The 26,092-nt window shown below is 36.6% G+C and overlaps 1 protein-coding gene across 4 annotated transcripts in view; it reads right to left on the reverse strand.

Annotated features, from left to right (window-relative positions):
• Positions 1–26,092, reverse strand: part of POC5 (POC5 centriolar protein) — a 30,479-nt gene that overhangs the window by 3,958 nt on the left and 429 nt on the right. Inside the window, exons 2-10 of one of the 4 annotated variants that reach the window (XM_030005267.1) lie at positions 25,737–25,869; positions 22,655–22,754; positions 17,513–17,660; positions 9,497–9,693; positions 8,943–9,119; positions 6,122–6,226; positions 4,632–4,811; positions 3,572–3,734; positions 127–245 (exon numbers count right to left, since the gene is read on the reverse strand). In XM_030005267.1, the coding sequence (XP_029861127.1) occupies positions 127–245; positions 3,572–3,734; positions 4,632–4,811; positions 6,122–6,226; positions 8,943–9,119; positions 9,497–9,693; positions 17,513–17,660; positions 22,655–22,738 (1,173 nt within the window). In that variant the 5' untranslated portion in view covers positions 22,739–22,754; positions 25,737–25,869. The remainder of the gene's footprint in view (positions 1–126; positions 246–3,571; positions 3,735–4,631; positions 4,812–6,121; positions 6,227–8,942; positions 9,120–9,496; positions 9,694–17,512; positions 17,661–22,654; positions 22,755–25,736; positions 25,870–26,092) is intronic. The other 3 variants (XM_030005268.1, XM_030005270.2, XM_030005271.1) reach the window with 3 other exon arrangements.

Raw genomic sequence — 26,092 nt, forward strand, 5'->3', positions numbered from 1 at the left:
TCTACACTTAGATTGTCTTCAAATTCCTTCAATTCATGAGCTATGGCATTTGTTTTAAAAACCTCCAACCAAGGAAGTTCATTGTTGTCAGCAGCAAACGCAGTTCTGTTCCAGCTACACACTTACCATGTCTTCCAGCTGAAGAGTAGTTGCTGGTGGAGGTGGTGGTGAGGGCGGATTACATTGTGAAGGAGGTAGCCTTCCTGCAACAGTGGTACCATTATCATTTCTCCTACTTCCTATATCTATTATTAGAAACATAAAGTAATGGGATCAGCACATAATCTAGCAAACCCTAAGGGGAAAAGAAAGAGATAAATGACAGTAAAAATTGACTATTCTTTTGAGATTTCTGTATAATATAATTAAAAGGATCAGCCTGTTCTTTATAGGTGTGTGTATATATATATACATATTTGTACAAACATTCCTGTATTTGACCCTTCTTTACAGATGCTTCAAAATAATATTTTCCAAGGGGCTTGTTTCTGTGTTATGCCTCAACATCTCTGTGGCACTTGTCACATACTTGTAGGGCAAAGAACTGAGGTTCTCTGTACTGCTTGCCAATACTAAATCCAGTGTCAAAACTGCTCTTATGCTAAGGGCCAAAATGCAGTTCAGGTAGAGAGCAGCAAAACACAGAAAGGCCATACTGGACTTCTGCGAGGCCATAAGAACTTTAAGGGGGCTCACTGTCAGTAAAATAGAATGTTATTTTAACTTTCCTGAGAACGTACTGCAATTTCAAGGAGCCATAGATCATGCTTAGCAGCATCTCATGTCCACATACAATGGCTGGACACTGGCCATATCCTGGCTGGAGGGCTGGGACGATCTGTGGGTGCCCTATAGACCTCATCTCTCCCCTACCAGCTGGGTAAGCCTGAGCTTGCGGAAAATCCATCCAGGATTCTTTTGTCTTGAAATGCAGACATCCTGAGGAGGTCAGATCTGCAGACCTAAGCCCAGTATGTTTTTCAAGCAGTTTCAGCCTTTTCCTTTAGAACACAAACTTCCTTAAAGGAAGCAGAGAGAGGTATTCTTCTTTACTCTCCTATTTCTGAAGCAGATGATGCTACCAGCAGATCCAGGACAAGGAAACTTCGCTCATTCCAGGGACAAGAGTGACACCATCTGGTAGTTGTGGGTTTATGGTTTTTTTTTTGTTTTTTTTCTCTTCAAGCGAGCAGGAAAAATACAAGGAGGTTAGTTCAAATCAGTGCAATACTCAAAGATTTCAAGTGTGAAAGTATGCCGGAATATGCATTTTATACATATCTATGTATGTACACACATTAAGCTTAAGCATAGACAGGACCAATGCATAGTTACAGACCTATCAAATCTGATCTGTTACTTAAAAAAGCAATGTTACTTTTTTAAAAGTAAAAAGTAATTCTTGTGGCTTCAATGTTCTTTAAATACATAAAGAGGTTAAAAATAATCTTAATAATAATTAAAAAAAATCATCTGTCAGTAAATGAGCCAGAGATATTTTAGACCATCAACATTGACTCCAAATGTTATGGACCCATTAAGGTTGTGATACTTGCACACTATTAATAACCTAGATTATAATATATATTATATGTATGTTATTTGCATATTGTATGTATATTAAATGTACATTATAATAACCTAATAATAATAAATCTGTAAAGGGATCAAATTCTGCTTTTATTTCCAATGACAGTAGGTGGCACTGCAATGTTCATATAAACATAAAATCACTGACTGACTCTGGCACATGGAAGTTTTAATGTCCACAGATTACAAGACTAGAACAAATCACAATAATCATCTAATCTGATGTTTGAAGTCCCCTGATGTCCAGATTACTGTTCTGTTATACCTGAGGAAGAATGCAAATAAATGGCTGTACAACCGTATTAAATAACTATGTAGCTAACTTCATTAAAAGCACCATCTGGCGGTAGCAAGAAAGAGATAGTGTGCCTGGGCAGGGGAGAAGGTTGTACTAGAGGCAGTAGAAGACGACAGCAGGCATAGGACCAAGGACAACAGAGACTGTGAGATGTTATGAAGCTTGATGAGGACCACACTGTCCACCAGAAATTAAGCATGATGCTGGACACCCAGAAAGTTGGGTACAGGCATGCCAGCGTTGTCCAGCACAGCAAAATCTCTAGATACTGTGCCTGCGTAGTGTACCAGTTCCTGCTTCGTAGTAAAAATCAAGCACAAGGTTTGGTCCATGAACCCCAGGGGTTGGTCATGGCAGCTCTAGAGCTCAGTTATCTTCATTTCCTTCCTACTTACCCTCTTTACAGGTTTACAGAAACAATACTTTCCTATTTCACACCACTTGGTTAGCCATCATTATTAGGAGACCCATTGCCTGTTGCATGTTTTTGGAAAACAATAAACAAATAGAAGATAAAGCTTCAAGAGAGAGTAGTTCTGAATTTATAGCACAATGAAAAATAAAGTAGTTGGGCAATGTCCTGTAACTTTATTCCCAAACTCACTATCTTCAAGAAATCATTCATTCCTGACCCTCCCCAAATACTGATCCTATGTTTTTATAAGCACACAGCTACTGCACTTAGCCAGAGTCATATTCTAGTTTCCTAAGCAACTGCACAAATTCTGCATATGTTTAACAGGCTCAGACAGCTGCTGAGGTAAGTATCCTCTTACAACTTCATCAGGTTTTTATTTCCTCTTTATATCTCCATTTTTTTGAGAGGAATTTCTCTGAAGTAGTTCAGAAACTTCTGGTATAAGATTGTTAAGTTTAACATCTGAAGTTAGTTGTCTAAGGCCATTGGCAACTGCTGTCAGTACAGCTGGTTGTTAAGCCACACGTACAGCTGTGACACTCCTGCTGGCACAGCTATTTTCTCTTTAATGTTGACTGCTGCACCAGCATGATTATGTTCCTACTGCTATGGATTGTCTCACTCTGAGGGGGTGATTTCATTACATCAGTAAGGGTGTGCAGCTCTTTCCTGTGTAGCTGCACAAGTTTTATGAGTGTGCTGCTGATATAATTAGACTGGTGTTTCCTGTTCTGGCACAGAACTCCAACTAAATTCAGAACCTAGGAGACTTACTTGCCCTTTTTGCATTAAAAGGCAAGATTAAGAAAGAAGAGAGAGCTGTCTGGGAAAAGCACATTCATTGCACACTGAGATTCCAGAGAACAGAAGAGAGTTTTCCAGGATTTCCCCCTCACCCCCTGCATAACCTGGGTGCTGACAGAATTCTGGGTAATCTTCTACAGTATTTTAAGAAGTCTGCCATCCTTTGCTTCTTGTTCTGTCTTCAGTTGCAGGCTACTGCCCTCCCAGCAAGGTGGGATGAAAAGAACATGTTCCACCTTTCAACTACAGCAGTACAAAGTCTAGCATCAGAATATTTCTCAACATATTCAACAGGACTTTTTAAAGGAACAAGAGTTTGACAAATGCTGTATTTCCACAAGACCTCATATTAAATTACAAAGAGTAAAGGGAGAATCCTTTAGAACAAACAAAAAACCCAAACAAACCCAACAACCCCCCCCCTCACCCCCAACCAGATTAGAGTTGCTTTTCATACTGACCAGGATCTGTTCTACTGTCCTTGCCCTGAAACATGGTCATTGCTTCCAGATTCAATGCACATACACCACGCATAAAGGCTTTCTTCATGGTGTCTTCATACTGTTCTCTTTCACCATGCAGTCGCAGAATCTCAGCTTTTGTCTGTTCCAAAGTAGCAGTTAGCTATGAAACAGAATAAGGAAACAGTTGTCTTGTACTTCTGAATGCAAACTACGAACATATTCCTCAATTAGCTTTCAAGTCACTTACTATGTTTACGAAGATACACATTTTCACTTCAAAATCTCTGGTTCACCAGAGATGAACAGCTACTTGTCATTTCTTTGTACTACAGCACATTATTTGTACTAGAGCATACCAAGGACAAGGGTTCATTTGAAAGGACTGTCAGACCCTACCTAACCAGCTAAGCAGAAATTTATCTTGCAAGTTTTTGTCTTTTAGAAGTTAGGCACCTGGCACAAGCTAGATTTCTGCAGGAACATGAATTCACTCAACAGAAGAATAAGTGTTCCCAGAAAACTATTTAAGCATAGGGTGAATTGTCATCAGCAATCACTCTTTTCTAGCTACTGTAAAAAAACCTAAAAATGCTGAGAAAAGACAGATTAAGTTACTTTTATAACTCAGTACTTACTGGTTTTGTGCTGGTAAACCATATTTGGTAAGCCTGTTCTTAAAATTCTAGGTTTAATTTCTTATAAAAACCCAAAGCTTTAAAAATATGTATTTAAAAACTTTATCTACTTACTATGCACCAATGCACACATTGATAACTTAACTTCACCTTAATCTCGTTTCAGGAAGAGTCCCATTTACTTCACCTGCATGTGCAGATCAGCAACAATTTACATCAGATGCATGGGGAAAAAAAAAAGTCACATCTAGAAACCATAGCTGAGATCTTAGAACTCCTCAGATCTTCTTGCATACTTGGGAACTCTGTTCTGCTGGAAAGTCCTCATGTTTTTGAAGTTTGCTGAGAAAGAGATACTTTGGAGGGATGGGGGGTGGGGGAGTGAAGGAGAAAAAGAATGAAAAAAAGAAACCCTATTTTACCTCTGCAATTTTGGCTTCATAATCATTGGTGAGCTGAACACAGACATCTTCTGCCCTTAACTGACAGGCTTTTGCCACTTTCTCTTTCCATTTTTCTTCACTAAGAGAGCGCCATGCTGCCCATACTTTCTTCATCAAAGCTGTCTGGAATTGTCTGTCTGCTATTCTATTTGCATATTCCTTAGGAAACAAATAAAACCACATAATATGCACGTTCAGGTTTCCTAAAAATTTAAGTACTCAAGAGGGTGTGGATGATTGTTTTACAACTTATTACACAGACCACAGTAGAAACACTAAACTGAGTTACACATGCCGCAATGAAGTGGTACACAAACACAGCATCAGCAGTTCAATATTTCTTCCTGCTCACGTGTCACAGAGTGTTACTGTCCCCAGTACGAGAAACCATATTTTTGAACTCCTAAGTTACACAAAACAGTGGTTTTACTCTTAGCTTAATGACACTTAAACAACAGCCTCACATATATGGTGTAACCATGCATGTGTGAAGCCATTTAGTGGATATGTGACACATTTTGATTCACTGCAGGAACCATATAAAACCGCAGTAACAAAGATTGCAGATGATTAGTATAAAACACCTACCTTTTAAATAAAATTAGACTTCAGGATACTTTAAAAAGTCCTTTAAGACAATTCTATTATTCTACTCTATTTCAAAAATAGTCACCAGATGATGTATTTCAGCATTAAATTATTTTTTCAGGTATTAATTAGAAAAAATAAGAAGACCTGAGTAAAAACCAGACTCCAAATTATTTGTAAATTCTAAGACGGGAGGGAAGGAAAGAAAAGGCCATCCCTCTCTGTAAATCAGCAGAGTTTTGGATAGCATCAAAGAACTTGAGTCTGTCCAGGAATCTGTACCAATGAACAAAGGTCCCAAACACAGCTTTTCCTTTTTAACAGCATGGAATGGGAGAGATTTGTAGTCTTGCAATGGGCTCCTTCTTTTCTGTCATATTTCACTTAGTAGACTGTTTACTGCTAGATGCCTGATGCAGTGCCCAACATGTTGTGTGTGACTAGCTCTTAGCTACAACTTTTGGCAAGTGAGAAAAGAGGGCAGCTGATGTTTTAATTGTGAAAAAGTGGCTTCCCCCAAAAATGTGATACTGTATCACATCACTGTTCAAACATAATGTGTTTGAAATTTAGACAGAGATTCCCTTGGCACCTACTTCAAAACGTAGATCCTGTAATCTATGGGGATTTGCTGTGAGCTGATCACAGTAATTGGAGCAATATAAGACAAGTATGGGTTTAATTTCTTCTCCACCCCAGAGAGTATTCCGACAGCAGCGTTCTTTTTAGAATTGATGTTTTCAAACTGTTATTTGACATTGCCAAACACATCAAAATAGAAACACTGTCATTTCTTCAAATTGTAACAGGAACTGCAGCAACTCTGACCCTTTTGACTTCAAAGGTTCCATTTTCATCACATTTTTATTTTGCCCACATACCTCTTGTTTGGCTTTAACGTGCTGAATCCGCCACAGTGTAAACTTTCTCATCAACTCTATTCTCTCCTTTTGCCTCTCTAATGCTTGGGTCAAGTTAGTAATCACCTGCAGAAATATTAACACTATTTCAATAGCTATGATCTTTGTAAGGTCAAATGCAATGTACTTTATGCATCAGTTATTTTTCACTTAAAGCATTTGCTTTTAACAGATGCTTTCTACTGAATCTTCCCCTTACTCTAATCAAGCAGGAAAAAATAATCAGAGTTCAAATCAGAAGTAAAATTTCTGTGGCTTCAATGCTGAGACTGTGGCACTTAAACACTTTCACTGTGTAGTTTTAGGAAAGGTTCAACTGAATTCTTATTTCATGCTACATCTGCAGGCTTCTGTGCTACTTCCTTATAATTAAATGTTACTATAGCATGAAGTCAGATGAATCACTTATTTCAAAGACAATTTTGATAAGTCAGGAGCATTTATATTAAAAGTTTTAGTGCATTATTAATTAACTGAAGTATAAAGACACAGTTTAGCTGCAGAAAGGTTATCCAATTGTCTGAACAGAATAAACAAGCTAAGGAGTTGCTAAGATCTAGAAAAATCTGATTAAGAATTGTTATTCTCTTTAAAAGTTCCCATGAAAGATATCATATAGGCCTATAGCTATCAAAACATTTCAGAGGCAAGATGGTCTACTGGACAGAGAATGCAACTAGGGACTTTTACCACCAATCTCTAAATACGTTTTAATTAGTATACAGAAGCAGCTGAGGTTTCTTGATTAAAAATTAGGCCAGGCATGATGCAAATTGTGTACACCAAATCACTGGGTATTTCCCTATATTTTTGCCTAACTTCTTAAGCTAGATTCTGCCATCAGTGACATCTGAGCAACTCCAATGGGCAATAGTGACCAATCTTGAGACTCTTGGGGAGTAACGTAAAGTTATGTTAACTAATGCATAGAGATTGTGAAGAACAATATTCTATGATACTATATGCTAAGATATCTTAATATGTTATATTGCCTATGTTACATGCAATAATTATTGAACATACATCAATGAAATGAATGATACTTAAAATAAAATTTACCCTTAAATCAAATTCACCCAGCAAATAGTACAAAAATCCTATTTTGTTTCAGTACAGAATTTCATAGTTTCAGTCAATCTTCAGAATGTTTAACAAAATATTACTAGGCAAAAGCTTGGTTTCTTTAAAGTGTTCAAAATATCAAAGTCAGAAAAAAATAAAGGTTAATTTGATACATTTAAAGTAATTTAAAGCTGATTCATCTCCAGAATTTTAAGAATGAGTCCTTCATAATACTGTATGTTAATATATCTAGCATAAGCTACTTTTCTCTGCTTAAATATGACTAATTTTAACTTTTCACAGTTTCAGAATAACTGAATAGTCTCAGCTATATAAGTAACAATGGATTTATCTAAAATTAGAAGTAAATTTGCATAAATTATCAAGAAAATAGAAAGCAAAGGAAATGAATTAATGAATAAATTAACTACTTTTGTTGAAAATGTGTCATATACGAACATAAAACATCAACTGTTGATGCTGCATACCTGTTGATACACACTAGAAGTCTTAGGCTAAATCCATGTTTGTTAATTAGTACATTTTTGCCACTAAAAAGCATTTGTGATATTTTCAATGGGAAAACAAGAATCTACAGTATTCATAATATTTGTGAGGCTGATGGACTTTGGGTCATGCCCATGTCAGAATACAGCAGTTTTGGTTAAGTGTGGTGTGATACATGGAAGCACTGCCACCTACCGTTAAGGTGGTGGCAATAATACTTTTCTATTGAAAACAATTTTTTTTTAGAAACAGAACTATAAAATTGGTTGAAGAAATGATTTCTTTGGTAACAGAAAAAAAATACTGCTTTCAAAGTATCATTGAGAATTATGGCACATTAAACGTGAGTCACATACAATGATATCCAAAAGAATTAGATATGTTTGAATGGTATACACTGCAATAACTATGGCTCTGCACGTATGTACTAGTTAAATGGTATTATACTAATCTTGTTCTTGTAATGTTACAACATTTATATTTGCTTTGTCTGTCAGATTAGACTGTTTTCCAAATGGACACAGAAAGAATGTAATCTTCTTCCATATTTTAACTCCTTCCTCCAATGGATGTTTTTTAAAAAAAACATAAACAGGAATTAAAAACCCAAACTCTATTAAGTGTTCTCCAGTACTAGGTTAAAAACTCAGAATAACAATAAGAGGATTCGTTATGTGATTGCAGGGCTGCCAAAATTTTATATCCATTTCCACAGTTCTAGTTAATTTTGAAGTTGTTGATAGCAGAGAAGCCTAACTCAGAGACCCCAAATGTACAATCCTAAGAATTTGTACAAACGTACAATTCCTAAGAATCCTAAAATAGAAACTCTTTAACATTTCAGAGACTGCTGCCCATTTAAAACTCCAGAAAACTGATCAATTGAAAAATTAAAGGCTTTTAAAGTGTAAGAGCTAATAGACTCATCTAAGCCAGTGTGATCTTCACCAAATAAGGTAATAACAATAGCCCCTAGATTTAAGAAGCAAACAATGCCAAATATGTACGTACAACACGTTAAGTTTCCACTGTTAGTATGGACAACATTATTAGCAACAATGATTCTTTTTCTACCATACAGTCTAAACATATTTACTTCTCTATGCCACTTCCTGCAAGAAGAATAATTTTGTTCAAGGAGATAGACCCAAAAATTCAATGTAGATATTTTTAAAAAGAGACAAACTGTTGAATTATGAAACTGAATTACTACCTCATCTTTCCTGCCAATAGAGATTTCATAGGTATGTAGCAACTCCTTCAGGTTTTCCATCTCATTGCCTAATTGTCTCACATGTGCAGCATGTTTCTCTTTTTCTTGTCTCATTTGAAGCTTGTGATGTTCTATCAAACTAAGCTTCCATTTTTTCAATTCAGTCAGAACATTTGTCTGAAAAGTTAAAGGATGACAGTAGTGCAATCAGTAAAATTATTCCCTCCTCCCTAATCTTTTAAAACACTTAGCAATTAAGGAGACATGAATATTTACAGTCACACTTTCATTACACAGGCTGTTTATATCTATAAATATTACCAGACGTAACAAACTGTTGAATGATAATAACTGAACATCCCTTATGGAGAAAGTTATTCCAAAGTCCTTGAAAGAAGATATTCTAGTGCTTATATGCAATACACAAAAACAATCAAAAAGAAAACCACTATTTCCCAGTCCAATCACACTGCAACTTTTCCTGCACTCTCACTTATTCTACAACACACTGACATCTGTATACAACTTTTAAGGATTCCATACAAAATAAATACCTTAAGACTTCCACTCCAGAGATCAAGTATGTTTTCTATTTGAGTTACTTTTTCGTCGGATAAAGTTAATTCAGTCACTATGGTTTCATTGATTTCTTTTGGACCGCATGTGGACCCTTGTGAAGAAGTCTCTTCTGAAAGAACAGGGCAAAGTCGTTCCATATTGGCTTCAGAAGGCTCCTTCACAGATATTAAGACTAAAAATGAAACAGAGAATAAGGATTGATACTCTGGAAAGGCTAACTGGTCTGCAGTCTGGATGGAAGTCAGAAGCTAGGCATTTAAAATAACCCCAAGCCCCAAAAGATTTATGCCATCAGAAACCTCCTTTCCCCACGTAAAACAAACTACCCAATTCATATATATGCTTCCAAGATACAAGTATATTTAAACCAACAGTCCTATTGTATGGTTAGTCAAATCAAAACTACCTCTCCCTTAAAGAGCAGAATCTTTTAACGTCTTTTCATTTTAAAGAGGATGATCACATCAAGTACCAAAAAAATAGCGCTGCCAGAAACAAAAAGCATCTCTCTCAGTAAAGACTTCTTGTCAATTAATATCTCAGGTCAAAAATCTAAAAACTTTTGCCGTTTTCCTTAATGAGACTGTAAATTCCTGAGGCCAGGGGCCTGCCTTGGTGCATTCACAACGCAACGTGTGGGTACATTTCAATGTTGGTATGTACCTGCATCCATTTTCCTTACAGCCTTGAATTTGCTCATCTAATTAGATTTTAAACTCTTTTGCAAAAGGAAATATCTACTATGAATTTATATAATGCCTGACACAACAAGGCCTCACTTCCAGGTGCTGTGGCTAACTACCACTGCAATAAAAATTAATCCACACCCAGAAGCGAATGGGCATGTGTTTGAGTTCCAACCGACGGGAAGAGAAAAATGAGCTAAGAATAAAGAAGTTAATATTTAAGTAAACAGAGGAAATTAAATATTGTTTCATATTTAGTTAGTCCTTACAGAAAATTTATTATTCAAGTTGACAGCTGAATAAAAAAATTTGGAAAGAATAGGGATTAGCAGATTCCTGGTATTAATAACAACTGGGACACCTTCAAAAGAATACTATCCTTCTTTCATAAATGGAGAGAGGAAACCTCTAACATTCTAGTCATCACTTCTGAAAACAAATATTGTCTGTATAATTGGCTTCACAGTGGATGGGTACTATTTTTTGGTACAAGCATGCAGAGACAAGCTTTACTGTTTGTCATAAAGCAGTATTTTCAGTGGACACTGGAAATTTATGTTTCTAATTATTCAAGGCCGAGCGTGATGGTTGACACTCTTTCACAGTTATTGTCACTGTTAGGTCTCCTGCCCAAAGGAGGTGAGAAGAACTGTCTGGCTAATACTCCTCCCAGTCAAGCAGGTTGAATTGCAACTACTACACTCATGCTCCAAAACAGGAAGAAAATAAGGAAGAACTGTGATGCAGAGGCAGTTACAATGGCTTTTTGGTGCTTCTCCCAAGGTCATACACAACTACACATCACAAAATTAAAATCAGCTTGAGCTAAAGAAGCCCCATCTAACACACCATTTCTCTAGACTAAATTCTCTACCCCATTACATAAGCAGAAGACCATAAACAGATTATTCCCAATCATACCAGTATATTAAGATCAGGCTCTAGCTTTTTGTCATTGTTTCTCCTACAAATAAGAGAAGTATTGGTTAGCTAATGGAAGAATTTGAATATTTGTTGCTTGTAAAGATCTCAAAAAAATATGACATGCTAGAGACATGACCCAGTCTACTTGAAAAACATCTAATTTCAGTGATGAAGAATCCGGCTGGCCTTGCATAATGTAAAATATTTGGCAGCGTTACTATTGTCAAGTATTCCCAGTTCTGTCCTTCACCACTTGTTCCCATTCCTGCATGTCACTGTGTTCTTCCTTCAGTTGTGACGTTGCTGTAAAATGCATGAAGGTTTGTTTTTATTTTTAAACTTTTATTATTTGCTTGGATTACAAAGATAGCCAACTTACACAGCACAGTTTGCAAGTTATTTACAAAGAAAAAAACAGAACAAAATGTAACCAATAAAACCAGGATATTAAAATAGACTGACAACTGCCATAGTCTGAGATCACAGTATTACAAATTTATCACTCCCCTCCCCTTAATCCTCTCTATGTACAGATTATCCTAACTCAGCTTCCATTTTTCTCATTTGCCATAGGATATATCCTTCACTGAATCCACTGAGAGTATCTGTTACATATTTATATCATCATCTTATGTAATTTATCTTGGCCTTCCAGTACTTCCATAATTTTCTAGTTGTATACCTATTAATTTCATTCTTATTCCTAATGCTCTCCTTCTGTCACCTTTGTGCCTTCCACTGCATTACATGATGCCATTCAGTAACAGTGCACTAAGGTACCAAGGTCATTGAACCATTTGGATATGATAAAGTATAAAAATGTACTTCATTAAATAATCCCCACGTGCATTTACTCTGACAAATCTCTAGACCATATTCTTGTTTAGTTAGAGGTTATTCTTGTTAGTGGAGGTAATGAAACTAGCTGTTTTTCCAGATGTCTGTTATCCTAATACTACTGTTTTGGGTTTTTTTCTCTGTGTTCCTCTAGTATCTGACTACTTCTGCTTTTATTAAGTAAATAAGCTCTGACAGACTGTTCTCACACATGATCTGCTATCAGTGGCCCAAGCTGAGGGCAGCAATTTGGTAAAATGTACAGTTTTTTAAAAAAACTTCTCAGTTTAATGGATCAATACTGAGGACTGGTAGCCTGAAGAGAAGGAATTTTCCCACTATTTGGGTATGACACATCATTACACAACTTTGCTACAAATAATTTACTGCTCCGGTCTTAGCCATTTTCAAATTTAATCAACTAAACTGGTAACAAGGACAGGAAATTAAGTTTTAGGCTTCAAAGTTTAAAAGCATTTAGACATTGAATTGAATAGTACAGCATGTTTTATTCCAATTATTTTTCTTATTTTTCTTTTAGGGAAGATATTATGTATCATTAAATTTACTGCAACAAACAGAGATTATCAGTAATTAGGCTGCTACCATCATAATGGGAACATTCACTTCAGTTTCAAAAACCTGAGCAGAAAGTAAAAGTGCCAGACCAAAGAATACTCCACAAACAGAACTTCAATTCAGAAAGCATCATGTGGCATTGGAAACTGTTGGTCTCCATACCAACATCACGTGGGGAAGGAGAAAAACCATTGCAACCTTCAGAAGCTCTGCAGAAGAGCAAACTTTTAGCTATTAACCCTATACCCAGCACAGATATGCATTTTGTTTTACAAAGTTATAGAACACGATCCTAATAATTTATGATTTTGTTATTTTAGCACAGCAACAGCATTAGAGCTGGATAAGGAAAGAACAAATGTCAAAGCCTGATTTTTACTATGAACATGTAGCAATGACAAAAGAATAGAGCTAAACAAAAAAATGAACTGTCCTTCAGAAACAACCTGCTAATCTATCCTATCTGATCATTATCAGAGGTATAATACTGAACTTGAATTTAACTACTTTCTCACTTTTCATCCAAAGTCTTCTTATTAGTGTCAGGGAAAAAAAACCAAAAAGGTATTCTGAGGCCATTAATGCTGTGGCAAACAGCATTCAAATATGCAATCAACCTTGCTCAGTACTAGAGGTTATATAGAAGAGTTGGACAGACTTTGGTCAGATCCTTTTTAAAAGTTGAAATAACCTTCTTTTCACAAGTAGATTGTTTCAGGCTGTGCCTCAAGACATTAGACATCTCCTTCCTAAACTGACAGGACGTAGTGATATTTTGAACAGCAAACCTATGTTTTGATAAACCAGCAAAGCACCAGAAGTTTATTTATAATGTGTAGTTAATAGAAACATGATGGGGCTGTGTAAATATTCTTCTTGCCTCAGTCTCAGAGAAGATCCAGAGCATGTTCTTTACTGGTTTTAACCATTTTTTTCATTTTGAAAATAAAAGACAAATTGTATTTTGCAAGGTGCTGCCCTTTGCAAAGATAATAAACATCTGAGTGTCTATAACTGAGGGGAATACACGGCTCATTGTAATAAGCGATATATAAAACTGCAATGCAAAATTTTGATCACCATCAAGTATAACAGTGTTTCTTCCCCCTGTCTCATGACAATTAACTGCTGCTTGCAAATTACTATTCTTATTTGGTAATACCAAGCATATTAAAAGATAACTCTATTCAAATATTTCAAGAGAAGCAATCAAGGGAATGGAAATTTGTCCTCTCACTTCTATTGCACACCTTTAGGCAGCAAAAAGGAACAAAGACTTCATAGGCTACACGTTTAGCCCCAGAAAAAAAAAAAAGTAAGAGCATAACCCCTTTCACAGAGTTAAAGGCAAACAGCAGACAATGCTGGCTAAGATCTTCTCTTCAGACAAGTATGATCGGAAATAGAGTATACAGTCATCTACCAAAAAAAAAAAAGCACAAGTCTAGTGTTTTGATTCTGATCATCTTTCTTATAAGCAGCACTATCACACATCACAAATATTCCCTTACAAAAACCAATGTTCCACTCAAACTGGGAAACAAAACTCTAAACAGAGAGAATACTGGGGACAAGACTTGAACAAGAATTTGCTCCATAACAGAATTCCACATAGCTGGGTTTGAAATTTTCTACTCCCCTTTTAAGAACAACTCCACCTGACAAATGCTTCCAGCAGCTGACCTGAACTGGTCTACAGTTCAAGAATCTTGCAAGTGTTTTTGAATCCTGGCAATCTGCTACTGTGACTGATCAACAGCCTGCTACAATGGAAGAAGACTCAGAGGAGATGAGCAGTATGATCATGAAGTTCAGGGAAGAATACAGGGAGTGACCACAGCTGTTGTAAAGAAAGCTGAACTTATCTCAACACAGGGAGGGGCAGAGGGTGGCCTTTGTTTTTGGTAAATGGCTGTACCAGTTGAGTGGATCAACTAGTTGTGTAAGTTGCTTTAGTTAATCAAGAAGTGTGAATGCGTTCCCCTGCTAGCCAGCGGAGCATGCAGGAAGTGTTGGCTCAACCCAACACAGTACAAAAACTGAGCAACCAGCAAAATGACCTTTCAACAGAGCAATGAGCTTGAGCTGGCTTTAACCCACATAGTCCTTCCTGGCAACTGGTGATGGCCTGTCATGATGGTTACTGTATAGACACCAGAAACAGGAATCACGTTTGTACTGTGATGTAACTGTGTTATTACAATTACTCTATCGTACTGTGACTGTTCACTCAAGTCCTGCGCAGATTTTGGCTAACGCACAGCTCATGTAAGGCCTGGTGTATCCTGAGAGTAGTGCCATTAGGTCAAGGCAAGAGTAGCTGTAGGCAGGACATGATGGACAGAAGGGCTAAAGGTCATTACACAGCCGTTATCACCTGTCTCCTGCAGCCATAATCCTTGCACATTGATTGTCCGGCAGTTCCTTCAGAATCCACTAACTTATAGAGATAGTATAGACCAAGCTTCCAAGCTGGAAGGTATAAATATGTCACCTTACCCAAAAAGCTTTTGAAACATATCCAACAGCAGCCAGACTGCTCAGGCTTTCGTGCTTCCCAGTGTGATACAGGGGAGTCCTGCACTGTGATGGAGGAAGGATGAGCACTCTCTCCATCAGTTAGGCAACTATTTTGTTCATGGGGGTGTGACCTACAAGTTGTGAGTTATGAATTGGAGAACTTGTGAGTTAGAAACCTCATGAATTAAGGGAAGAATCTGTGAATTCATGTTAGACTAGTCTGTACAAAGGAGATGGAGCCCTTGTTTGATGTGTTTGTTCTCTTTCCTATTGAGATGGGAAAATAAAGTTTAATTTACAGAATATGCTGACCTGTAAATTTGAGAGATGCAAATGGTCCATGACATGTGCTTACATTGAGATTTCAGTATATTGCTGTGTCACTCTGCTAAACCAAGATCCCATGTAACAGCAAATATCTTCAGACAAGTGAACTGGTACTAGAAGACTAAACCCGCCTTGTGTTTTTTATCTAAAGGAACATGGTCAGAGAGTATTGGACTCTTGACAGTAGCAACAAAATGTTCTTTGGCTGCGGAAATCACAGATGGTCTAAACGTTACCTTTAGTTGAATCTATCAGACTGCAATTTTTGGTACCTCAACCTGATATAGCAGATGAGGATGTTCCCCCCCCCCCCAATCAAAACATTTTGTATCATAATTTTTTAAACCCCAAGCAACTGCTCTCATTCTAGGAGCTGCACTAGAGTGGAATTTTTTCAACAATGTTTGACTGTTCAAGAATAATTGCCATAGTACAAAATACCAGCAGCTTTATTGATCTGACTTCATATGCAACTTGGTACAATTCCCACACAGGACATAACTACACTGGATCAAGTTAATAGACTTCAGTATGTAAAAATCAAAATGCAAAGGCTGGACTTGAAACTCTTCTGTTGGCAGAAGTTTTTCTAACATTATTCACACTCTAATTCCAGATCTACTTCCATTACAGAACATTCTCTCTCTCCAAACCTCCATTCTCATGCTTTCAGTGAACTCAAAATCACGCCTTCTACATTTCCTATGGTAGTCTGATATTCAGAAGAACAACCGCACTAATTCTGCATGGGAAGAAGTTATGGATATGATGTCCTTAAGGACTAAGATTCTCTGTTAGTTTATAAGAATGATAAAACATTTCTCCTTATGGCACACTGGAAAGAGAGGCATTGGCTTGGATGTCTGAATGTACCTAAACTGCACTGCACTCACTTTTGAAGGATACAGAGCATAACCAATACTAACCTCCTCACTTTAATCACATTCCTTATTTTAAGAACCTGTTTCTAGATAATTTTTTATTATATTGTATTAACATGAGTTAACTAAATGGTAACTGACAGCTTACTAAGACTGCTTTATATTCCAGTGAAATCAACACACAATTTAAGAATATAGATTTATTTTTACTTACCATTCTTTTTCTAATAAGAAATAAACAACTTTCAGTGTCTGCATTGTTCTTTGCAATCCAACTGGTAAATTCCTGCCAGCGGAGAATTATTTAGCTCTGATCAGCACAGTCAAGAGTTCTTGCATACATTAGCCATGAACAACATTTATGCCTACACAATGATTAGCAAGAGATTTACACAGCACTTCAAGGCTCCTTAGTCTCTAGTAGTAAAAACATCTACACGTTTTACACCCCATGCTCTTCTAAATAGCAGAGAGAAACCCATCCTCAAGGGTCACAAAGAGTGAAGGGGAAACTGCAGGTAAATAATTTTATCATGAAATAGCATGATAAAGAATAGAACTTAGTTTAAGTTCTTCCTGATTAAGTTAAACTCCCTTGTAAAGAAATAACGCAGGTATGACTGTTACTATTCTGAAGCAAAATTAACAGACCTTCCTCAATCTAAATGCCAGTGACAAAAGCAAACAACATATAACCATAAATACCAGTGTTACTAATGAATCACAAGACACTAAGTTCACACAGTCCTAACTACCAAGCAATAAAGTAAAAGTAGAATAGAGTGATTGAACTAAAAGAGCAAGAATGACATTCATGTAGTGACATGATCAGTCACTACACAAAGCCCTTCTAAGGTAACTCTTACTTCCGAACAATCATATTTTAAATACTCATTTATCTATCAGGGCAGCACGGATATGAGCAAAACCAGTTGTGACTTGTCAAATTTCGATGAAGTATACTGTAAGTGCACCCCTTTTTGCATTATTACACCAACCACTTTAAACATCTGCATCACAAAACAGAGCACTGTCAGCACATCAGTACTAGCATCTGCAAGTGATGTCAGAGAGAGAAGCCTTTAGTGAATATGCCTTCATAAATTTCTTGTGCAAAATGCAAATGTACTATATATGAGCTACGTATATTTTTCAAACAGTAGCTATTAGAAAACTTAAGTAAAAAAAGTTATACCATTGCTCTTGTAAGCTCAACACATAGCTTTGCACATACTACCTGGAGTCTTACGGTGAATGGCATCATCTGTTACACTTGAAAATCTGCCACCTGCTCTCAGTTCTGAAGCAGGTTCTGACCACTTCGAGACACACTGTTCAAACTTTGGAGTTACTGCAGCATAATGAAGCAGCTCTTCATATTCATCCTGTCACAAAGTGATGATGAATAATTATAAAACTACAATTACATTTCTAAAAACTAGGTATATGTAGGAAGGAGTAGAAATAGTTTTTGATAATTTTTGAAAGGTTTATTATTACTATTATTATTATGGTGAAAACTAAGAGGATTTCCCTTAAAGTTGCAAAAGCAAGCTGTTTTCCTACCATGATGATAATAATTTACCTTTCTCTTGTTTAATGTTCATGTTCATTCTGATTAAACTAAATGCACTGTAATAGTTACACAGAAAGACTTTGCTAGATGCCAGAAATTGATACTATAATAGGCATCTTAAACAAAAACATGAAAAGTTCCAGATCGTGTAAGCTGTTAATTACCTGATACTATTTCTAATCATTATTGGTAGTGAAAAGAAAAATATGTATTTTTATATCCACGACGAAGATGCTACTGAACACAAGACACACTTCGCATTCCATAACATTACAATTTCTGTGGTGGGAGTTCTAAAGCCAATCATCAAAAGACATTTGATTATTGAGTATTTTCTTTAGATTAGATATTATTATTCTCACCTTACATTATGCATTTTTTAAATTATATAAATATAGGGAATGTGTATATATAACTAAAATAAAAGCTTTTCCTGTTAAAAAGTTATAAACCAATCTAAGTGGTGTGTGGCCTTATACTATGTACCAAAGTAAGTCAATTAATATTTTTTTTGAAATCTCCTAATTAAACAGATTTTCGGAATGCAAGTATTTAGAGTTCAATGTGAAACTGTGAACAATCTGTATTATAGCTTAAACATACAATCCAGTAATTCATTAAAAAAGTTCCAGTAGCAGTTAAATGCTGAAAATGATCAAAGCCACTAATTAAACATTTGAAAAAAAACACTAGTTGGAAAGTACTAAAACAGGCTACTAGCAGTCATTTTTTCTTCATTTAATACTATCGCACTAATTCTGTTTAGTATCCTAACAAGGTCAAACCTCAAAAACCAATTGTGAATTGAAAAATTATTTTTCTCTTCAAGCTGGGGAAAGTTAGAGTGGAAACAATCAGTTAAAGGTACCAATTACATGTAATATGTTTTTGAATCTACCAGCTGAAAAGGATAACATTTTAAAAATGTCAGTGTAACCCTTACATTTAAGGGGATTCCAACTAATTAAAGAATTTAAAGAGCTAGGTTTTGTACATTTTAGCTGAATTCTAATTTCCTTTCAAATTTCCATTTCCCATCTTCTAACCTACTAAGTTAAAATTAAAAGACTAAATGTATATGAAGCTATATAATTACAAACAAATGGACAGTGTATCTTTCTGATAAGCAAAAGGAAGTATCACATTCCACATAAATGGTATAGTTAGTTAGTTGTGAATCAACAAGTTATCAATTTTTCCATATCCATACCTTTCTAAAGAAATACAGTTTAGATTTTATCAGGTGTGAAAAGAAGAAAACAGGTGTCTTCAGATGAGTTATTCAACCAGGAACTACATGGAACTGTACAAAATTCCCTGCAGCAAAATTTCAGCAGAGTAAAAAACCCAATACATTAGCCTTTACCTTAAGTCATCTAAATTAAATGATTGTGCAGAAGACATTAGATCCCTTCTCTGTTTTCTTCAAAGAGATCACATGACCAAATATCAACTTAAAACTAATTGTTCTCCCTAAACAAGTTAGTTTTCAGTCAGAACTGATCCAGCTGCTTCCATGATTACCTTATTCAATTCAAGGGACATAGGAGGTAAGATGTCAGGGGCAAGTTGGTGGCTCACTTTGAGACACCCAATTTAATCACTAGCACACCATGTGCCTCATTGTAGACATCCTGAGCACTCAAAATATACATACCAAGTTATGGCAGGACATTTATCTAGTCTTTCATGTTCTAACAGTCTTATTAAAACCCAAAGAATCCATTATGTGCAAGAATACACACTCTTACACACCAACAGAAAGTTTCAATAGACAGCATCCAGTGAAAAAAATCCGGAAATAAACGCTTATGAATTACAATGTTACAACACTGTTGGAATGAGGTTGAAAGCAAATATCAAAGAAAACACAGTATCCCAATTGTAACTAGAAACTTAGAGACAAAAAAAAAAAAAAAATTTCCTGGAGGCTGCAATAAGAATATGTAAGACAGAGAAATGGAAACACTGAGTGATGAGGTGTAGTATCTCAATCTTAAATACTGCGTAACAAGGATGCATTGCAAGGAATGCAGTATTGATCAATAAATTTCAAATAAAAACAAAATAAAACAAAATTAACAACATATCTTTGTTTTACTTACTATCTTTGTTCTGCTTTTAACAAAACTTTCAAGCTGTTATGTCAACTACAAATATTCTGTTAGAGCATAAAACTACAGGACTCTAGTTCTAAGGCCTGAAGGTCAGAGGAGTTTTAATCATTTAACACATACTACCTTGGTTTTGTAGAAGTAAATAAATTAGTGTTGCAAAGAGCAAAGGGCACAAAAGCATTCACAGGTGGGGTTTTTTTTCTTCCTTCTTAAAGCATTATAAAAATCTACAGATGCTGCATAAAATTTGTCCTTAGGATGACAGTCAAGGTTACTAAATAACACAAAAAGAATGGATTCAATGGATAAAGTCTTGCACAACTCAATAACAAGTAAATGGAAATTCTCTAAGAGCCAGTGGAATCTTTTTGTAAGGAAAAGGTAATAATCTGGCCTCTATTTAAAAGCACCAAATTATCAAAAAGGCCCAAACAAAACAAACCAAAAAAGGCCCTTCAAAATTATCTAAAAGAAGTAGAGTACTTCCCTGTCAACATTCCTATTGCTCAGCTCTGACCCCAGTGTTGTTCTTTTTCAACAGTAATAGACTCCTGTGAGGACTGGCTAAGAACTTTGGGTTTGTCTAGTTTGGAGAAAAGGAGGCTGAGGGGCAACCTCATTGCTCTCTACAGCTTCCTGAGGAGGGGAAGTGGAGAGGGAGGTGCTGAGCTCTTCTCCCTGGGATCCTGTGATAGGACGTGTGGGAATGGTTCAAAGCTGTGCCAAGGGAGGTGTAGACTGGATGTTGGGAAGCATTTCTTTATTGAGAGGGTGGTCAAACATGGGAGCAGGCTTCCTGGAGAGGTGGTCGATGCCCCAGGCCTGTCAGTATTTAAGAAGCATTTGGACAATGCCCTTAATGACGTGCTTTAACTTTTGGTCAGCCCGGAATTGGTCAGGCAGTTGGACTAGACGATCGTTGTAGGTCCCTTCCAACTGAAATATTCTATTCTATTCTGTATGTGTTCTCACTTGCAAAGCAGTCATTCATTAACATTAGTTACTTTATCATTCCCTACAAGGTGGCCTTAGAACCTCCTTCACAATCAACCAGATCATAAAAGAAAATTCTGGTCTTTCAAAATTTGTCAGACAATGCCTTCATCCTGTTTTCCAATTACAAAAGGCATTGGAAACACAGATCAATTACTGTTGCTTGAACAAAGAAAACTTGTCCAGGAGATATGACCACAAATAGAGAAGCATACAAACTGCAGAAAGGACTTGCGCATAAACAGGTAGTTTAAAAGGGACAAAGTCAATCCACATGAAGAAAAAAATCCCTTAATTTAGCAGTGCTTCTACTGTACATGCCCATTCCACCAGATGACAAAAGTGGAGATGCGTTTCTACAGGGCAACTAGCAAAACTTATTTGTCATGTCATGGTTTAACCCCAGCCAGCAGCTAAGCACCACGCAGCTACTCACTCACTTCCTCCCCCACCCAGGGGGATGGGGGAGAGCATGAAGAAAAAAAAAGTAAAACTTGTGGGTTAAGAACAGTTTAATAGGACAGAAAGGAAGAAAATAGTAATGATGACAATAATAAAATGACAATAATAATAATAATAATAATGATAAAGTAATTAGAATATACAAAACAAGTGATGCACAATGCAATTGCTCACCACTCGCTGACCAATGCCCAGTTAGTTCCCAAGCAGCGATCCCCCCCCAGGTCAACTCCCCCCAGTTTATATACTGAGCATGGCATCACATGGTATGGAATATCCCTTTGGCCAGTTTGGGTCAACTGTCCTGGCTGTGTCCTCTCAACTTCTCGTACCACCACCAGCCTTCTTGCCGGCTGGGCATGAGAAGCTGGAAAATCCTTGACTTAGTATAAAAACTGAAAACATCAGTGTGTTACCAATATTATTCTAATACTAAATCCAAACCATAACACTATACCAGCTACTAGAAAGAAAATTAACTATCCCAGCTGAAACCAGGACATGCCAGAACTAGCCTGTTTTGGATAGAATCCTATCAAAGGAAAAAAACCCACCCACTGCTCAAATAGGAATAACCAATTATTAAAGGATGAAAATCTGCTGCTTTCAAAAGAATAGGACAAAGACTTTATTCAGTATCTTTGCATCCTCTCAAAAGAATGCTGAGCACAGAAAAGGCAAAAGCGCCACCATTATAGTTCCAGCATATCTTGGTGTATTTGATGCAGGAAAAAAAAAAAAAAAAAGGATTTCCTTTCTGAGATTAACTTGGCCACAATCCTACTCCAAGGCAAATAAATCCATTAAAAAAAATTCAGCTCTTACAACATCATGTAAGAAGCCTAACACATAGTTACACTTCATCCCTCAGAAATAATGGGTTTCTATCCTACTGTGTCAAATTTATGCTTCTTGATAAGACCTAACACATAAAAAATAACACCAGAAAAAAAAAAAGGTAATAAAATTGTACTCTTTTACTTGTAGCTGTCATTGATCAATTTCTTAAGTTTAGATAAGAATTTTCACATAAATTGAAATTTCTTGTGAAATGCACAAAAGGGAATCCAAGTGAAGGTATTTTAATCTCAGATTTTGTCTAATTTGCTTCTTTTCACTAACATTTTTATCTTCCTGTACACGTAAAACATAAAAAAGATGCAAGTTTTGTTAGATTTCCTCATAATTATCCTTTGCCAAATAAAATGTTATGACAGTGAATCTTTCCTACCTGAATATCTGAAGAAACAGAACTGCCTCGAACAGAGTCTTTTGGCAAAACTGGATTTGTGCTTTTCTCCTCATCTGATGACATTCTGCACAAAGTTAGTCTATAAAACAGTAGAAGCTGAAATTAATTTTTCAGTTCCGATATGTTTACTGGATATTCACCAACATTTTCCCCAGAAAGAGAGACTCTGCTGTAGAAAATACATCAATGCCCATTCTGTGGGCTGAACTGATTGTATAGTCTCATTATATAATGCTAGGTAGGAAACTGCCTGATCCAAACCATACTCAAAACCATGAAAAGACTTCCATTGACTTTAAAAGAAAACAATGGAAGACCCAAAAGCAACAATGTAAAAGCTTTCTCTTATTTTACATTGACTGAATAAGTTTAATACCTAATGCTTCATGATATACAATATAAAATTTTACATCAATGGTAACTAAAATAAACTGCTAGAGGGAAAAAAAAGAAACAGATATATCAAGAATAACAGAAGCCTTAATTTACAGATACATTCCTGTGTCAATCCCTCTTTTGTATTAACACTGTATTGTTTTGGAGCTTATCAGCTTGCTTCAGTACAAAATTCCTACGAAGTGACACAGGAAAGACTAAACTACACTGTGATTTTTTTCCCTCTTAACAACCTCAACCACAGCCCAAGGTGAGATGATGTCCTGAACACTGCAGTTCAATACCCTGAAGCCTTCACTTAGTGGTCAACATCAGTCTCCCTCCACTTTTTCAACTCTTCTTGCCTTATAGACCCAGAAAGACAAACAGATATGGAAGGACAGGTAATGCCTTAGGTTCAGGTAATGTCAATCATTCCAGCAATTTCTAAGCAAGATAGAGAGGTATACTTTAAACGTTTGGGAAGCAGGCGATGTTGTAGAACTGATAAGAAACTTGAAGACTTTCTGAAATATATATGTATCTTTTAATCTACTGCAGCATTCAGCAAGTCCTTCAGTGAAGAACTGAAGCTCTTGTGATAAAACTCGATAGGATATGGGGAAAAAAACCTCTAAAGGATATGGAAGGGAATGAAAGGAATTAGAGAATGAATGGGAACTGAGTATTAAGCAAGGTGAATTTGTCAATGAATGAATGGCAGAGTGATATAGTTAGTTGCCTGATACACATGAAAAAACAATCATCAGACACATTGAGCAGGGAGCTGTCAGCAGAGAGTAAGCACAGGAAGACCACCACCATAAATAACCGGAGGAACTAACTGCTTGTACAATGTACCAAACAACCATGCAAGGGAAATTTATTTTTAGAGAGACCTTTAAAACTGTCAAGTATAATATTCTCAGTTGTTTTTTAAACAGATGCGTTTTCTGACAGAAATGTTATTTTTAAACTGCTAGTTGTACTGTCATTAAATTGGCAGGAATATCCTCCTTAAGCATCATCATCTTTTTTTCAAAATGTAAAAAAACCGCAATAATCTCTTAGCTCTCTATATAGGAATACAGATGGAAATTAATTGTTGTTTTGTTCTTCGAGTTCTTCTAGATGCTGATTCTTCCTGCACCACAAAAGCTCCCTCTGCCACGGGTATCTACACCTGTCAGAATAGGAGGTTCATTTCTGTGCTGAAGATGGAAATTTAAAAATGGTATAAAGACAATTTTAAATGCTGAGATTTCCTATAGCCCAAGGTTCAAAAGACGATTACCGTCTCCCTACTTTCTGCTGATGCCTAACATACCAACCATGTTTTTTAAGTACAAAATATGGAGTATTAGGGAGGTTTACTAAATACTTTTATTGCTGTAAACTGGTGTGTAGATGAGGGAAGAAATACTAGCTTCCTCATCTCTTCTGTTTTCGTTGTCTCCTGCTCTGATAATTTTCTTCTTTCCTCTCTCCCCCAAATTATTCCCTGTTTCTTTGGTTTTGGCCTCTCTACCTTATCAAATAACTTCATACTAGCACTCCCCCTTTAGTTGATAAATTCTTTTAATAGCTAAAAAATGCTTCTTCAGTAATCTTAAAAAATAAGCTTCAACTCCATATGCCTTTCCACTCATACAGTTTCTTAAATTATGGTCCTGACTACCCTAAAAGTCCTGGAGGTATTCAAACGTGTGCGTGTGGGTATTAGAGAGGATCACAAAGGACCAACTATCCAGCACTTACAGGAATTAAAGATGCATTTGCAGCCAGAAATTACAAATACTGTTTCCTGCCCTTCTCAGTCCACTTAAAAAGAACTAAACTACCATCAATTCTTCTGAGAAACAGGAGGGCAAATGGAGTTCATGTGAACACAGATGAGTCCAAGGAAGTGGAAGAGTAAAGTTTCTTCCAAAAAGTTTGACTTTCAAAAAGTTCCAAAACTCACTGTCACCTCAAGCTCAGTGTGTTCGCCTCCTCGTCCCATCCCTTTTCTTTATACCAGTGGACTAACCCTCCACTGTGTTTGTCCATCTGACTGCCTTTACTGACTTGAATGCCGCTTTAGATTCCACTAACAGGTTACCACTTAAAGTTCAAGCTGTCCCCACATTTCTGTTTTGCCTGTCTGTACCTCTAATGTTTGTGTCTAGAGTCTAACCTTGCATTTCGATTATTGCAACATTCCAGTGAAAATCCCAGTAAATCTAATAGAATCTGCTTATCTACAGAACAACAGATTGGATTAGTACGATATATTAAGGTAAATACACTTCTTTCAAGCTGATTTTTACAGACATCATTGCCACGTCATCCTAAGAATAACTTGTCTGCTTTGATCTCAGTGAACAAGCACTAAGTTCAAGAAAATACTGGATAAGTTTGTAAAAGAGAAATCAAGCGATATTAAGACACCATCTCTGGGTCAACAAGTTGATTTGCTAAGCTGCAAATCATTACATGGTGAGAGACAAGTGAGAGGAGCATCTTTGCGCTTACCATGTTCCTCTAATCTTCCCCAAGCATCTGCTAAACATATGCCTGGCTTCATTAAAGAAAAATACCTGGTAACAACAGTAGTTTCTTCCAAACTGTAAGTGTATGACTACAATTCTAAGACAGCTACTTTTAGAAACAGGACGCAACTATAAAGATCTTTGGTCTGACTCACCGTGGCTGCTCTCATCCTTGGTTTTGAACTGCTTGAGCTGTGCTCAGGGTTTTGCTCTTTTGGGCTTGTTTTTGACTAAAAGCGATGCTTTCCAAATAATTTAACGCTGCATTCAGATCAGAGGACTCAACACCTAGGAAAGAGAACCACTCTATCTCCCAGTACACACAAGACATATTTTTAGCCCTTAACTGTACCCCCTTGCAAAGCAGCACTGCTCAAGTCCACGTTTTTAAGCTTCTCACTGCAGCACCTCTGCCAACTACTCCTGACGCCTGCAGAGCTGATATTACAGTGACCACAGCTGGCACGTCAGCTAGCGACAATGAGGACAAGCCGCAGGGTGTCCGACAGAC

This window comes from Aquila chrysaetos, chromosome Z (genome assembly GCF_900496995.4).
Source record: "Aquila chrysaetos chrysaetos chromosome Z, bAquChr1.4, whole genome shotgun sequence".
Taxonomy (NCBI): Eukaryota; Metazoa; Chordata; class Aves; order Accipitriformes; family Accipitridae; genus Aquila; species Aquila chrysaetos.